The sequence below is a fragment of the Malus sylvestris genome, chromosome 15 (assembly GCF_916048215.2).
Source record: "Malus sylvestris chromosome 15, drMalSylv7.2, whole genome shotgun sequence".
Classification (NCBI taxonomy): domain Eukaryota; kingdom Viridiplantae; phylum Streptophyta; class Magnoliopsida; order Rosales; family Rosaceae; genus Malus; species Malus sylvestris.
Genome location: NC_062274.1, coordinates 39,510,055 through 39,526,317, shown reverse-complemented (window position 1 = coordinate 39,526,317; position 16,263 = coordinate 39,510,055). Strand labels below are relative to the sequence as shown.

General features: G+C 35.3%; 1 protein-coding gene across 1 annotated transcript; it reads left to right on the top strand.

The window, feature by feature from the left end:
- Nucleotides 1–5,662: 5,662 nt before the first annotated feature.
- On the top strand, nucleotides 5,663–7,885 carry LOC126605787 (probable receptor-like protein kinase At1g11050). The gene has a single exon (XM_050273223.1). The coding sequence runs from the start codon at nucleotides 5,808–5,810 to the stop codon at nucleotides 7,638–7,640; it is 1,833 nt and encodes a 610-aa protein (XP_050129180.1). The 5' UTR covers nucleotides 5,663–5,807; the 3' UTR covers nucleotides 7,641–7,885.
- The last annotated feature ends 8,378 nt before the right edge of the window (nucleotides 7,886–16,263 follow it).

The following is a 16,263-nucleotide window of genomic DNA, read 5'->3' as shown; positions in this document are numbered from 1 at the left end:
TCGCATATGCCAAAAATTGTAAAAAAACAAATATTCGGAAATCAAGTAACGGGACAAAAAATTTCGACGGTTATAAACAAAAAATCACGATTTAACGGTTATTTTAATTCTGATTTTGATGATTTTTTACATTTACACTCTTTGACCCTATATGAATACAATGAATGAATTCGATCTTCAATTTAAAATATTTACACTAGTGGATACCACAAAATCTTATGTTATACTTGATGAAATTATGAATAAACTCTTAAGTGTTAGTGAATCTATTGTTTTGATGGGATACGCATTCTACGAAACTAGTTTCAACGATCCAACCGTCACACATGTTTGTATATACTTTGAGATCGCATACGCCAAAAATTGCAAAAAACAAACATTCAGAGATAGAGTAATAGGACAAAACTTTTTTACGGTTATAAACGAAAAATCACGATTTAACGGTTATTTTAACTCCGATTTTGATAATTTTTTACAGCTACACTCCTTGACCTTATATGAATACCATGAATGAATTCGATCTTCAATTTAAAATATTTACACTAGTGGATACCACAAAATCTTATGTTATACTTAATGAAAATATTAATAAACTCTTAAGTGTTAGTGAATATATTGTTTTGATGAGATACGCATTTTGCGAAACTAATTTCAATGATCCAACCTTCAAACTTCTTTGTATATGCTTCGAGATCGCATATGCAAAAAATTACAAAAAACAAACATTCAGGGATCAAGTAACGGGACAAAACTTTTCGACGGTTATAAACGAAAAATCACGATTTAACGGTTATTTTAACTCCGATTTTGATGATTTATTACAGCTACACTCCTTGACCCTATATAAATACAATGAATGAATTTGATCTTCAATTTAAAATATTTACACAAGTGGATACCACAAAATCTTATGTTATACATAATGAAAATGTTAATAAACTCTGAAGTGTTAGTGAATATATTGTTTTGATGAGATACGCATTTTGCGAAACTAGTTTCAACGATCCAACCGTCAAACTTGTTTGTATATGCTTTGAGATCGCATATGCCAAAAATTGCAAAAAACAAACATTCAGAGATCAAGTAACAGGACAAAACTTTTCGACAATTATAAACAAAAAATCACGATTTAACGGTTATTTTAACTCCGATTTTGATGATGTTTTACAGCTACACTCCTTGACCCTATATTAATACAATGAATGAATTCGATCTTCAATTTAAAATATTTACACTAGTGGATACCACAAAATCTTATGTTATACTTAATGAAAATATTAATAAACTCTTAAGTGTTAGTGAATATATTGTTTTGATGAGATACGCATTTTGCGAAACTAGTTTCAATGATCCAACCGTCAAACTTCTTTGTATATGCTTCGAGATCGCATATGCCAAAAATTGCAAAAAACAAACATTCAAGGATCAAGTAACGGGACAAAACATTTCGACGGTTATAAATGAAAAATCACGATTTAACGGTTATTTTAACTCCGATTTTGATGATTTATTACAGTTACACTCCTTGACCCTATATAAATACAATGAATGAATTTGATCTTCAATTTAAAATATTTACACAAGTGGATACCACAAAATTTTATATCACATAATGAAAATATTAATAAACTCTTAAGTGTTAGTGAATATATTGTTTTGATGAGATACGCATTTTGCGAAACTAGTTTCAACGATCCAACCGTCAAACTTGTTTGTATATGCTTTGAGATCGCATATACCAAAAATTGCAAAAAACAAACATTCAGAGATCAAGTAACGGGAAAAAACTTTTCGACGGTTATAAACAAAAAATCACGATTTAACGGTTATTTTAACTCCGATTTTGATGATTTTTTACAGCTACACTCCTTGACCCTATATAAATACAATGAATGAATTCGATCTTCAATTTAAAATATTTACACTAGTGGATACCACAAAATCTTATGTTATACTTGATGAAAGTATAAATAAAATCTTTAAATGTTAGTGAATCTATTGTTTTTATGGGATACACATTCTACGAAAACTAGTTTCGACGATCCAACCGTCAAACTTGTTTGTATATGCTTTGAGATCGCATATGCCAAAAATTACAAAAAACAAACATTCAGAGATTATGTAACGGGACAAAACTTTTCGACGGTTATAAACGAAAAATCACGATTTAACGGTTATTTTAACTCCGATTTTGATGAGTTTTTACAGCTATACTCCTTGACCCTATATAAATACAATGAATGAATTCGATCTTCAATTTAAAATATTTACACTAGTGGATACCACAAAATCTTATGTTATACTTGATGAAAGTATGAATAAAATCTTTAAATGTTGGTGAATCTATTGTTTTGATGGGATACATATTCTACGAAACTAGTTTCGACGATCCAACCGTCAAACATGTTTGTATATAATTCGAGATTGTATATGCCAAAAATTGCAAAAAAAAAATTCAAAGATCAAGTAACGAGACAAAACTTTTCGATGGTTATAAACGAAAAATCACGATTTAACGATTATTTTAACTCCGATTTTGATAATTTTTTACAGCTACACTCCTTGACCCTATATGAATACAATGAATGAATTCGATCTTCAATTTAAAATATTTACACTAGTGGATACCACAAAATCTTATGTTATACTTGATGAAAGTATGAATAAAATCTTTAAATGTTAGTGAATCTATTGTTTTGATGGGATACGCATTCTACGAAACTAGTTTCGACGATCCAACCGTCAAACATGTTTGTATATACTTCGAGATTGTATATGCCAAAAATTGCAGAAAATAAACATTCAGAGATCAAGTAACGTGACAAAACTTTTCAACGGTTACAAACGAAAAATCACGATTTAATGGTTATTTTAACTCCGATTTTGATAATTTTTTATAGCTACACTCCTTGACCCTATATGAATACAATGAATGAATTCGATCTTCAATTTAAAATATTTACACTAGTGGATACCACAAAATCTTATGTTATACTTAATGAAAATATTAATAAACTCTTTAAGTGTTAGTGAATATATTGTTTTGATGAGATACGCATTTTGCGAAACTAATTTCAACGATCCAACCGTCAAACTTGTTTGTATATGCTTCGAGATCGCATATGCCAAAAATTGCAAAAAACAAACATTCAGAGATCAAGTAACAAGACAAAACCTTTCGACGGTTATAAACGAAAAATCACGATTTAACGGTTATTTTGACTCCGATTTTGATGATTTTTTACAGCTACACTCCTTGACCCTATATAAATACAATGAATGAATTCGATTTTCAATTTAAAATATTTACACTAATGGATACCACAAAATCTTATGTTATACTTGATGAAAGTATGAATAAAATCTTTAAGTGTTAGTGAATCTATTGTTTTGATGGGATACGCATTCTACGAAACTAGTTTCGACGATCAAACCGTCAAACATTTTGTATATACTTCGAGATTGCATATGCCAAACATTGCAAAAAACAAACATTCAAAGATCAAGTAACGAGACAAAACTTTTTGACGGTTATAAACGAAAAATCACGATTTAACGGTTATTTTAACTCCGATTTTGATGATTTTTTACGGCTACACTCCTTGACCCTATATGAATACAATGAATGAATTCGATCTTCAATTTAAAATATTTACATTAGTGGATACCACAAAATCTTATGTTATACTTAATGAAAGTAAGAATAAACTCTTAAGTGTTAGTGAATCTATTGTTTTGATGAGATACGCATTCTACAAAACTAGTTTCAACGATCTAACCGTCATACTTGTTTGTACGCCAAAAAATTGCAAAAAACAAACATTTAAAGATTAAGTAACGGGACAAAACTTTTCGACGGTTATAAACGAAAAATCACAATTTAACGGTTATTTTAACTCCGATTTTGATGATTTTTTACAACCACACTCCTTGACCCTATATGAATACAATGAATGAATTCGATCTTCAATTTAAAATATTTACACTAGTGGATACCACAAAATCTTATGTTATACTTAATGAAAGTACGAATAAACACTCTAGTGGGTCACTTTCATTAAGTTTTGAGTTCCATTGGCAAGGTTTAAACTTTTGAGAAAAGTTTCACAACCTTGAAAACAAAAAAGGTTTCATTTGTCATATCCTTGCACATTTAATATTTGTAATAGATTAGTAGTGTATGGATGTATTTTTTATGAGGCTCTTATTTTCGAGTGTAGATGTAGTCCTTAAACGACAAATGTGTTTTAATGTTTTGAAGTATTATTTATGTGACAATGTGTGGTATGTGCAAATTTAAGAAAAAAAAAATATTTTTCTTAACGGGTCATAACGGGTCGGGTCACTTTACCCGTTGGGTAAAGTGACTCGACCTGTTAAGGACCCGTTAAGATAACAGGTGTGACACGACACGACCCGTTTGCCAGGCCTATGAACAACTCACATGAAGTTCTGCAAATTAGTCATAAACTATCTTGAAGAGGACTCCTCAGTCTTAAAAAGCCAAGTCATTCTCTTCTAGTTACCCGTGTAAAAAATACTTACTTATAAAGCCAAGTCATTCTCTTCTACTAATGAAAAGGAACTCCTCAATCTTAAGAGCATCCTTAATGAGGGTTTTATCCTCCTTGAGACTACCACATTTGTAGCTCTAATAAAAAATTTCATCCCCAATGGGCTGGAAAATAGGGCTACATCCACTGCATGGGTTAGCAACTTCAATCATTGGATAACAAAGAGTTAGGTTATATCTAGCCCCAAAAAGTAGGGGACACACACCAAATTAAGGGCCCAATCTTGGTGGGTGTTTTTTTTTTCTTTTGAAGTATAGAAATGGGTGAGCCCCATTTTTAATTCCAAAACATGATTTTGAGGTTTATTTTTCAATCGTTTAGGATTTTAAGAGTTTATTTTCAACCCTTTGTTTGATTAAGAAAACATATACAAACAACAACTATTTTTTGTGTGATTGATTACAAAAAAAATGTTGTACTTTGTGCTTAATTTTCTAGAATGAGAAATTCGTAAAAAAGTGATAAAATTAAATTGGTAGTTTGGAGACCTAAACCAAAAATATAAACAAATAACATAACTAAATTGTGCTAAGATAAACTAATCCAATGATTGTTATGAAATGAAAATCTTCTTTGATTTCAAAAAATGTGTCAATCAGAGAAATAATCCAACAGATGAGATTAAGATAAGATAAACAAATCTAATGGTTGTTATGAAATGAAATCTTATCTTGTCTGATTTCATAGAAACAAACCAACGAATGAGATTGAGATAAGAGAGTCAACAACAGTGCATAAGTGATGAAATCTAACTTTGTCAAAATTTGAATTTTTTTAGATTAAAAATTTTATAAATAAAAATTTAAGATAACACTCCAAAAATCAAGTTAAGAAAAGTTAAGGCAAAAATAAATTTACTGCATAATCAAATTACTACAAAATAAAATATATAGTTCCATACAGAGTCCGAAAGATATAACCCAATATTAGGAGAAATTCTTTTTTAGATTCTTAAAGATTCATCAGAGCTTTAAATTAGGCTATATCAACCATTTTTTTTTTAGCTCCTGCCCTTTGACCCAATAAAGGTATTCTTTCTAAACTCTTATATAATAATAATGTTTCGGCCGAAAGACAAATCTCTCAAACAAAAACGTGAGCTTTGACCTCCAGATCCGCCTGCCATTGTTGATAGTTCAGTTCAACTTCTGAACATCTCAAAGCATATTTTATTTCACAGATTTAAATTGCGTCCCAAAACAACCATTTTATCCGAACCCCCAGAAAACCAAGATGAACAAACCTATCCCATTTAGCCCCCTCCTCTTCCTAATCCTATCCATCTCCGTCACCTCCCAAATTAATCCAACCTCCTCCTCCTGTCCCATCGATCTCAGCTATGTTCATACCCTCCCATGGGACTCTTCACTTTGCCAAGACCCCACCGGAAAGCACTGCTGCCAAACCCTCCTCAGCCTTTTTGGGATTGGACTTTCCCAACACCTCAAGCAAACCTCCATGTTCCAATTACCCAACTCAAACTCCTCCTCCTCCTGCCTCTCCGATCTCCAGTCCGGCCTCGCCGCCCTCAAACTCGACCCCTCCGTGGTCCCATTGTGCTTCGAGAACTCGACGCAGTTCGTCGCCAGCCCGGCTAGTTGTGCCGGGATTGTCACAATCCAGGACTGGACAGAGAGGGTGGGGCCAATGACCCCCCTGGACACATCCTGCAAAGGGGACCTGGAAAGCTTGACGAGATGCAGCTCCTGCGTCGATGCCGGCATGAAGGTGAATTCCCAGTTGTCGAGTCTCGACCCGAATGCGACTAAATGCTTTTACTACACTGTGTTGTATGCTGCAGGGATTGTTAACGAGTTGGGTCCGGCAGAGCCCCGGACTGCTGCTTGCATTCTCGGTTTGCCTCTGTCCGACTCGGCGAACAAGAAAAAATCCACTCAGGTGAGCAGGAAGACCTTGCTGAAATGGGTTTTTGGGGTTTTGGGTGCTGTGATTGTTGTCCTGGTTGGTGTTGGGATTATAGTCCTATACAGGAAGCATGATAAGAAAGAGAAGCAAATTGCAATGCATGAAGAGTATGTGACAAGTTTTAGAACTAGCATTTTGCCCAATTCAGGTGCGAAATGGTACGCTGTGTCCGAGCTCGAAAGAGCCACCAATGGATTTTCTCAGAAGAACATGATTGGACAAGGCGGGTATGGGGTTGTGTACAAAGGAACACTTTCTGATGGGAGTTTGGTTGCAGTGAAGCATGTTCTTGATTTGGACTCGAAAGGGGACGAAGAGTTTTCAAATGAGGTCGAAATCATAAGCAAAATTAGGCACAGGAATCTTCTTTCGCTTCGAGGATGTTGTGTGACTAGTGATGATTTGAAGGGGAAAAGAAGGTTCTTGGTTTATGATCTGATGTCGAATGGGAATTTAAGTGATCAATTGTCTGGAAAGAAGAGAATGAATTGGCCTCAGCGCAAGAACATAATCATTGATGTGGCAAAGGGGCTTGCCTACTTGCACAATGGGATCAAGCCTGCAATTTATCATAGAGACATAAAGGGCACAAACATTCTATTGGATTCGAAAATGAAGGCTAAAGTTGCAGACTTTGGATTGGCCAAGCAAAGTTCCGATGGCGAATCTCACCTCACCACTAGGGTTGCCGGCACGCACGGCTATTTGGCGCCAGAATATGCCCTCTACGGACAACTAACAGAGAAGAGTGACGTTTACAGCTTTGGCATTGTGATTCTTGAGATCATGAGTGGAAGGAAAGTCTTGGAGACATCGAGTTCGGATTCAAACGCGTTCGTGTTGATCACAGATTGGGCGTGGATGGCTCTGAAGTCAGGGAATGTGGAGGAAATTTTTGATGAGGCAGTAAGGGAGGAAGGACCAAAGGGTGTTATGGAGAGGTTCGTGCTTGTTGGAATTCTTTGTGCTCATGTTATGGTGGCTTTTAGGCCTACAATTTCTGAGGCACTAAAGATGTTGGAGGGGGACATTGATATTCCAAAATTACCAGACAGGCCAATGCCACTTGGAAATGAGTCACATAGATCTTCTTTTGGGCTTTCTAGGTTGTTAGCAAGTGAAGGATCACCAAGGACCTAGTTTTAGTACTTCAAGGATGAGCACAACATAGGTTTTTTTTAATTGTTATTTTTTTATACAAGCGATATTCGAGTAGGGGTATTCGAACTGTTCAAACTTCAAAAGTGGTGTGGGCTATATGTGTGTGAATTTTGTTTTTTTCTTTACTTCTTCATATGTTTGTGACTATACAAAGAATTGAAAGATGTATGCAATTCTTCATTAAAGAAAAATTTGCCATTCCCAAAAATAAAGTGGTTGGGTTATTAGTTGGCCTAAGGCTCGGAGAGCAATTTATATGAAATATAGTGTACTTTGTGGATTTAGATCCATCTCCTCGTGTGATTGAAGAAAGACTTAAATGAAATTGGGTGGATGCTGCATGAATAAGACATATATATAGGTATAAATCTAGTTTCATGCAAGTTTTAGCTTTAAATTTGGAGAAGACTTTTACAGTATTATGTGTAATGTACTACAGAGAAAAGCTCAGGTATAATATTGTGTCAATAATATGTAACGCGACTATAAGGGTGTAGCTGTATTATAAAAATTACAATAACAAAGTCTAATTGTGTCCTGTAAGTAGGTATAATTGTGTCCTGTAAGCAGCTCCTCGATTTCAAGTCACCTCCTTCCTAAAGTTGAATTAAAGTTGAGTTTGAACTCTGAAGTTTCTATTTATAAGGTGTCCAAGTCAATGTCCCCTTTTTAGTTCTATTTTGGGTCAAATTCAAAGTTCAAACATTTTTGTTTGTTGGGTCAAAATCAAACTCCAAACCTTGTAAGCTGGTTTTTTGTTACCAAACTTTTTGGTTAAAGATCAAACCAGTATGTAGTTTATGCAAGAAACAAGGTTCAGGCTAAGGACAAGACTGCAAATCTGTTTACTTTTATAGTGCATTTGTTGCACTGAACTATTTCATATTAGATTAGCTTTAGAGACTAATTTGAAATAACATGACTTATTTTAAGTAAGATCAAAGTGACGATGCATTTGATGTAGTGTCTTGCTAGCCGCGGACTAAAATAACCAAAAGATAATTAAAACAAAAAACAAAAAAACCTCACATCACCACGTTTCACTCTCTCTACCCCTCCCTCTCCTCTCCAAGAATTGGCCATTTTCATCTGCCAATTTTGTTTATAACCCAGATGGGCAGTGATCCTTCATCGCCACTTTAGCTGATTATCATCCTCAATTTTAATCTGAGCTGTGATTCTTCGTCCCCTAACCCAACTCTTAGGGGAGAGCCTCAACAAGAACTTTGAGATCAGAATTTTTGGTGCAAATCGTCTGAATCAGGGGTGGGGCTTGGATTTAAGGCATTAAACTAAGGATGCGGTGAAGTTGCAGGACGAAGGAGAATGCAAGATTTGGTGAGTCAATGACTGCGTCTGAGGGACGACTGAGAACAGCGAGGCATGTTGAGGACGATGGAAACAGGACTAGCAATCCCCTTGTTTTTTAGGGGTCTCGCTAGAATCACTTAGGGTGCGTTTGATTGAACTCGTTAGCTAGGATTGGCTTAAGTCGGACTAACCCAGATTCGTTCGGACAACGGACCTCCTTAACTGGCCTTAGATAGTCCCTTGTTGAAGTAGAGGATTAGCTTGGACTACCGATTAATCTCTTCTCCCTGTTTCTCTCTCTCTCTCTCTTCTCACTTCCCCCTTAGTCGCGAATTAACCTCTCTCTGAAACCCTTATTGCGCCTCCTTCTTCCCACTATTCTTCACAGATGATATGAACCTTTGCAAATTGAAACAACCCAGAACGACTAGAACCTACAAAGGTTTTTAATTCAAAATTACCGATTCAACTTGAACACACTTTAAAATTAATTGTTGGAGGCCTTCATTTTGGTCAAGTCCAACACAGATTTGCGGTCGAGCATCTTCTCTGTCTCATTTTTTAAGTTGCAGACAAGATTGGAATTTGGATCTGGGTTCAGACAGGATGCAACAACCCCCGAGCTTGGAGAAATTGATTTAAAATTCGACCTCTCTGAGTAGTGTCGTTGTCGTTCAGTCACCATGGCTGAGAAAGTCGGGGACAGACGTTGGCGAGATGAGACTTGAGAGTTGAGAGGATGGGGGAGGTTGGTGATGAGAGCTTTTTTTTAAGTTTTTAATTTTTTTTTAAGTGATATAAAAATGACAAAATGAAATTATGAGTTCTAAATATGTTTTAATACTCGCTAGTCATACATTGCACTAAACGTTTCATAATTCTTATTCAGCTTAGTCTAAGCCAACCTAATCCAGCTTAGGACATCTCCAACCGAATGAGGGTCAGAGGGTTCCTTTTAGCCCTAAAGCCCTTCAAGAAATTATATTTTAATCAATAGTGCCAAGCCATATTTCATACTATCTCCAACTGAGGGGATCAAAGAGCCATAGGCCAAACATAATTTATTATTTTAATTGAATTAATATGGTTACTTAAATTAAACTACCTCATTAATATAAGGTTTTCGGAAATATTAAAAGAGTAATGTTATTCATACCATGTTTTTATATCACATTTCTATACCATATTAGATGACATCTGATGTGAAGAGCCATATCATTTGAAAAATTTGCAAAACCCAAAGAAATGAAGGAGAAAGACTCCTCGTATACCACAATCATCATTTAATTAACTAGTTTTTCTTAATTATTAGTTTATTAAATAATGAACTAAATTTAAAAATCTGATTAATTCAATTGATGTGGCTATCCACATCAAATGCCACCTAAGGTGGTATGAAAATGTTGTATAAAAACAGGGTATGAATAATATTACTCATATTAAAAACTACAACAACTTCAATTTAAAGATTCAACTACTTCATTTTAAAAACTACAACTTCAATTTAAAGACTACAACTTCAATTTAAAAACTACAACTTAAATAATAAGGACCACAACAACTTCAATTTAAAGACTATAATCATCATCTTCATCTACCTGATAGGAGCATATTTATGTGACTTAGTTAACTTGTTTTCTTGCATTTATGTTGTTAGTTCCTAGTTATTTTAGTATTTTAAGCTATTTTCATGTGTTTGTAGGTCCAAAGGGCTAAAGTAGCAAGAAAGTGAAATTTAGAGCATTTTGGAGCAGTTTTGGGCTTGGAATGGATAGCACATGCTTGGAGCAAGGTGGATGGACGAATTTGAAGTTCAAAGGAGGCTAGGAATGAGCAAAGAAATGAAGGAAAAAAATTCAAGACAAAAGAAATCAAGGAGCCCAGCAATAAAGAAGGAATGTTAGTCAAGTTACCTTATTTTGTCCTATCCCTTTCCTAATCCTTTACCACTTAGGTTTCAGCTGCAAAAGAGGATCCTTAATTATTTTAGGACACTTAAATAATAATTCTAGAAGACCTAAACCCATTCCTATAGGGTGCCGCACCTTTCCTTTTTTCCACATCCCCTTGCCGCATATTTCTTTCCCCTTTTCTTCAAGGACTGCCGCACCCTTCTTACCATTTTCCTCTTGGATTCTGATATTTAATTACCCTTTTTCTTTGAGGATTTGGTGTACAAATCTGTCTCCAAAATTAATTAGGGTTTTAACTCTCTTTCCCTATATATATTAAACCTTGCCGCACCTAAGGGAAATCATCACCCATTCACCATACACAATAGCCTATTTTCAGAACCATTCACCCTTGTGTCGCAATTTTGCAAGGAATGAGAGGATAACTTGGAGCTGTGCCTGCCATTCAAGATTGTTGGATTGCTGGAAAGTTTTTAGGTGTAATCCGACTTTTGTTTTCAATGTTTAATTTAAGTTATCTTTGTTTAATTGTGAACATGAGGAGCTAAACTCGTTTTAGTTAGAGGAGAATTCAAAGCCATGAACAGATTTGCAATATGAATTGATTACTACCAGTTGTGATTTCATAAATTGTGAATGCACTTTACTTAACTGTTTAATTCAGAACTTATTCTTATTTGTTGATTAAGGATGCATACTTAGTTTGCATGCATGAATTTGATGCTAGAATATAAGGGAGTTTCACCTAATTGTTATGAACTTATATTCATAAGTAGGGGAGGTTGCTAGTCACAATCGTGTTAAGTAAATTCCTGGTAGGAGTATCATGCTGTTCATAGTTACGAATGCCTTGTCAATTGATGTGAAAATTATCTTAACACACAAATTTAACCCTCTTTTATCAATTGTAGTAAAGAATGTAAGTAAGGATCGTTCTGGACCAGGGATTAGAAGGGCTTGCTAATAACCTCTAAACTGACTCAAAAACGTAAAACTAAACTTAAAAATACTTAACAAGACTCACAAGACTCAAAGCAAACTTAAAATACTCAAAACAGCTTAAAACAACTAAATAAACTTAAACTAGACACTAGGAATGACTTTGGACGAAAATTGACTTTGGACGAAAATTGACTTTTACTTGAATCAAAACATTTAAAAACACAAATTAAAACAGATTCTAACTAATTAGACACACTAAAGTAAAGGGGGATTGAGTTTTGGATGAAGTTGAAACAAACAAACAAGTATGAAAAACTAGACAAATTGTAAAACAAATTTGAGAAATAAGATGATGGATGGGATAGCTAGAGGCTTTTTCTCCACACATGACATATATGCAAATAATTCGATTTCTAGTTACTACTTCATTGAATTATGAACGACAATGCTCCAAATTAACCGTGACATCACTAGTTAACTCTCAGATTTTCCTTGTTTTATTGGATTGGATGACATCATTCGACAACCCAAAACATTCTTCAAAAGTTCCCTACATGACATCATAATAGAGATACAATCAAAGATTATTACGTTTAATGAAAATCATAAGCATTGACAAAGCACTTGCAACTATGACATCATGTTGCTTACGCTAGGAATTGAACTTAACGCGATCGTTTATAAGCGACCTTCACTACATGTGAATATAAGTTTGTAACGATTATGTGAAACTTTCTTATATTCTAGCAACGGATTTATGCATGCCAATTAAGTGTCGACTCTTAATTAACAAATACAAATAAGTTATCAATCAAATAGTTAAGCCAATTGCATTTACGATTCAAGAGTTCATAACTGGAATTTATCAAATCATATTACACACATAATCATGGCTTTGAAATCACCCCTAGCCAAGAGGGGTTTAGCCACTCATATTCACAACAAAACAAAAGAAAATGAATTTAAACATTGGAAACAAAAGAAAGAAAACACCTAAACGCTCCAATGATCCAAGTTGGACAGCAAGCACGTCCAAACATTTTCCTTCCATTCCTTTGCTACGGTACAAGGTGTTGGTAAGTGTTTAAAGGTTTGTTTGTATGGAGGAATGGATGTGTTTGGATGAAGGTTGTATTGAATGTGGCAAAGAGTGGAGAATTGTGTAGATGATGTGTGTGTGTTTTGGATTGATCTCCCCCATGATGAAGGGTGGATGAATGTATTTATAGGCTAGGGAGAGGATGTAGTGGGTGGTGGTAATGAGTGGATGTAGTGGTAGGTGAATGTGTTGGGTGGTTGAAATTAGTGGATGTAGTGGTAGGTGAATGTGTTGGGTGGTTGTAATGAGTGGATGTGTTGGGTGAAATGAGTGTATGTAGTGGTAGGTGAATGTGTTGGGTGAAATGAGTGTGCTAAAATCTATAGGGAGAGGATGATGCACAAACTTCAAATTTCGTCCATTCCTTTTGCTCCAAGCATATGCTATCCATTCCATGCCCAAAAATGCTCCAAAATGCTCCAAAATGCACTTCTTTGCCACATTAACCCTTTGGACCTACAAACACACGAAAATAACTTAAAATACTAAAATAACTACGAACTAACAACATAAATGCCAAGAAACAAGCTAACTAAGTCGCATAAATATGCTTCTATCATCAATGCTTATGATTTTCACAAAGCTTAATGATCTTGGATTGTATCTCTATTATGAAGTTCATGTAGGGAACTATTAAAGAATAATTTGGTTGCCGATGCGTTATCCATCCAATTCAATGACTTAAGAAAAATCTGAGGGTTAATTAGTGCTGGTTAATCTGGGGCATTGAGGTTCATGGTTTATTGGAAAAGCAACTGGAAATCGATTTGTATGCAAGTGTTTCATGTGTGGAGAATGACCCTCTAGCTAGCCAATCACCCATAATTTCCCCCAATTTCGTGCCAAACTTGTTTATGTCTTTAATCTACTTGTCTTTACTTTAAATTCGTCAAAAACCCAATCCCTTTTACTTTGTTGTGTCAAATTAGTTAGAATCTGCCCAAACTTGTGTTTTTAAGTGTTTTGAGTCAAGTTAAAATTAATTTTCGCCCAAATCACCCTTTAGTGTCTAGTTTGAGTCTATTTGATTATTTTGTGTTGTTTTGAGTCTCTTTAGTTTGTTTCGAGTTCTTTGAGTCTAGTTAAGTGTTTTCAGGCCTAGTTTTGTGTTTTTGAGTCAGTTTTAAGTAGATTAGCAATCCCTCCTAATCTCCGGCCTAGAACGATCCCTACTTACATCTTTACTACAATTGTCAATAAGAGGGTTTAATCTGAGTGCTAGTTTATAACACATCACTGCCATTGTAGGAGTATAGTCGGATGTAAACAACTCTCATCGGGCCATAATTTCCCTTTTTTCTTATCAAAATATGCCTTACTCATTGGACTGTAATCCAAAGTGTTCATTTGTATGTTCCTATCATCAATCTCTTCTTGTATTTGTTTTGCCCGTTCTTCGTGCCTATGGTTCCTTTCTTCCGTGGCAAAGACATTTTGCTCCACCATTAATCGCAATGGGGATGCCATTTCCTATTGAAAGGCATAATCATCCTTTGCCTTACCCTTTTCCTTCAATTTTTGGGCCTTGTTTCGTCTCGTAGCCTTAGGTATGGAGACGGATTTTCTACCCTTGTTTCTTGAATGGTAGGAGATCCTCAACTGCATTTGAGGAAACATTTTCTTACACCGCCGTAGGGCCAAATCTTTCTTGAGGTGGATCTTCAAATAACACCCACCCCTTACAAATTTCCCAACAATCGTGATGACTAAAGGGTTTCGAGTTGTCCTCCATATACAATTCCTCTACTTGGCGTACCTATAAAATATAATTACAAAAATTAAAGGAAATTAATTTATGAAATTAAATGTAATATAATTACATATTTAAAATAACTTGTAAAAACACTTACTTCGTCATAGTAATTGGCTCCGCTTTCATGTTTGCTTCCGGGCTTTAACACTTCTTCATGCCATTTATTCAAACTTGGATGAAAATGTTTTTTCCATCTTGAAGAACAACTCTGGTGGTTTCGGGAATTCGGTGGAGTGGTACCTTCGTAGAACTCATAGTACTTTTGGACGTACAAGTCCAAACACCTTCACTTGTTTGAGAACTCCCCTTTACACCATCTTTCGAGACCCATCATAAGCCCTGCAAAGAGCTTCATCTTCTTTTCGGGTCCAAACCCTACATTTCATTACAGATGTGGCCATTTGAAAATTATTGAAAAATTTGAAGAAAGATTATTGGAAGAGGTAAGAGAATAGAATGTGAAGAATTGAAATAAAATGAGGTAAGATAGTATGGAATGGTGAAAATTACGTGACAAATGGTGTAGGAATGGCTTAGGTATTTATAAGAAAACAATTTGCCCAAAAAAAAAATATTTTCAAATGCAACAGTAACCTAGCGTCAGCATGATGTCAGCTAGCTGTTGCTAACTGGCGTTATGCTAATGTTGGGTAGCCGTGTTTTTTTAATTTTGGGCTCGCCCGGGGTTGGTTGGCTGGCTCCTTTGGGCCAGCTTGTTGGTCTGTTTTCCAATTGTTGGCCCGGTGGGGCCCACGAGCCATTTGGCCTAGCTCTCGATTGGAGACGGTTTTCATGTCATTTCGAGCTATTTTTAGCCTTATAGTCATTTGGCCAGGTCGGTTGGAGATGGCCTTAATTCATGAAGCTAGTCTGTTTAGAGACAGTTCGGTGCAACAAAAGCACCTTTAGTGAAGCTGTTAATCCACATGAGTCCCACTTAGTCCTTGCTTGCACCAAATACAGACTAGTAATCCTGGCTAAGCCAGTCTAGTCTAGTGAAACTTAGTGAAGCCAAACAAACTCACCCTTAAAGTTTTGATCATTGGAAAGTGGGAGAATAACAACATTGCATCACATTTATGAGTAATTAGGCAAAATTTATAATAGTTTTGTAACTTTTTACTTTTAACTTTTAAGTTCAGTATTTGTCCCCATAAAATTTATAACTCCAAATGACTTTTTTTTATTTACGATTTTTTTACAAACAATAGTGTTAGTAAGTTAAATAATTGGGTAAATTACATAATACCTCCTCATGTTTGAGGTCTATTACAACCCCATACAACATCTTTAAAACATTTCACTTTCATACCTCACGTACTATTTTATTTCAAAATAATACCTCCGTTAGATTTTCCATCTATTGGTCTGTTAAATGCTGACGCGGCTGCCACATTTGTGCTAATGTGGCTGCCACGTGGCAATTTTTTTAATACATTAAAAATATTATAATATTAACCCTATTAAAAAAAAAAAAAACCAGAAAAACCAAAACCCAGAAATCCTTCCCCGCAAACCCACATCCCACCCCCACCCCCTTACCCATCTCTTCCTTCCCATCCGTCCATCCCCTCCACCCCTCCA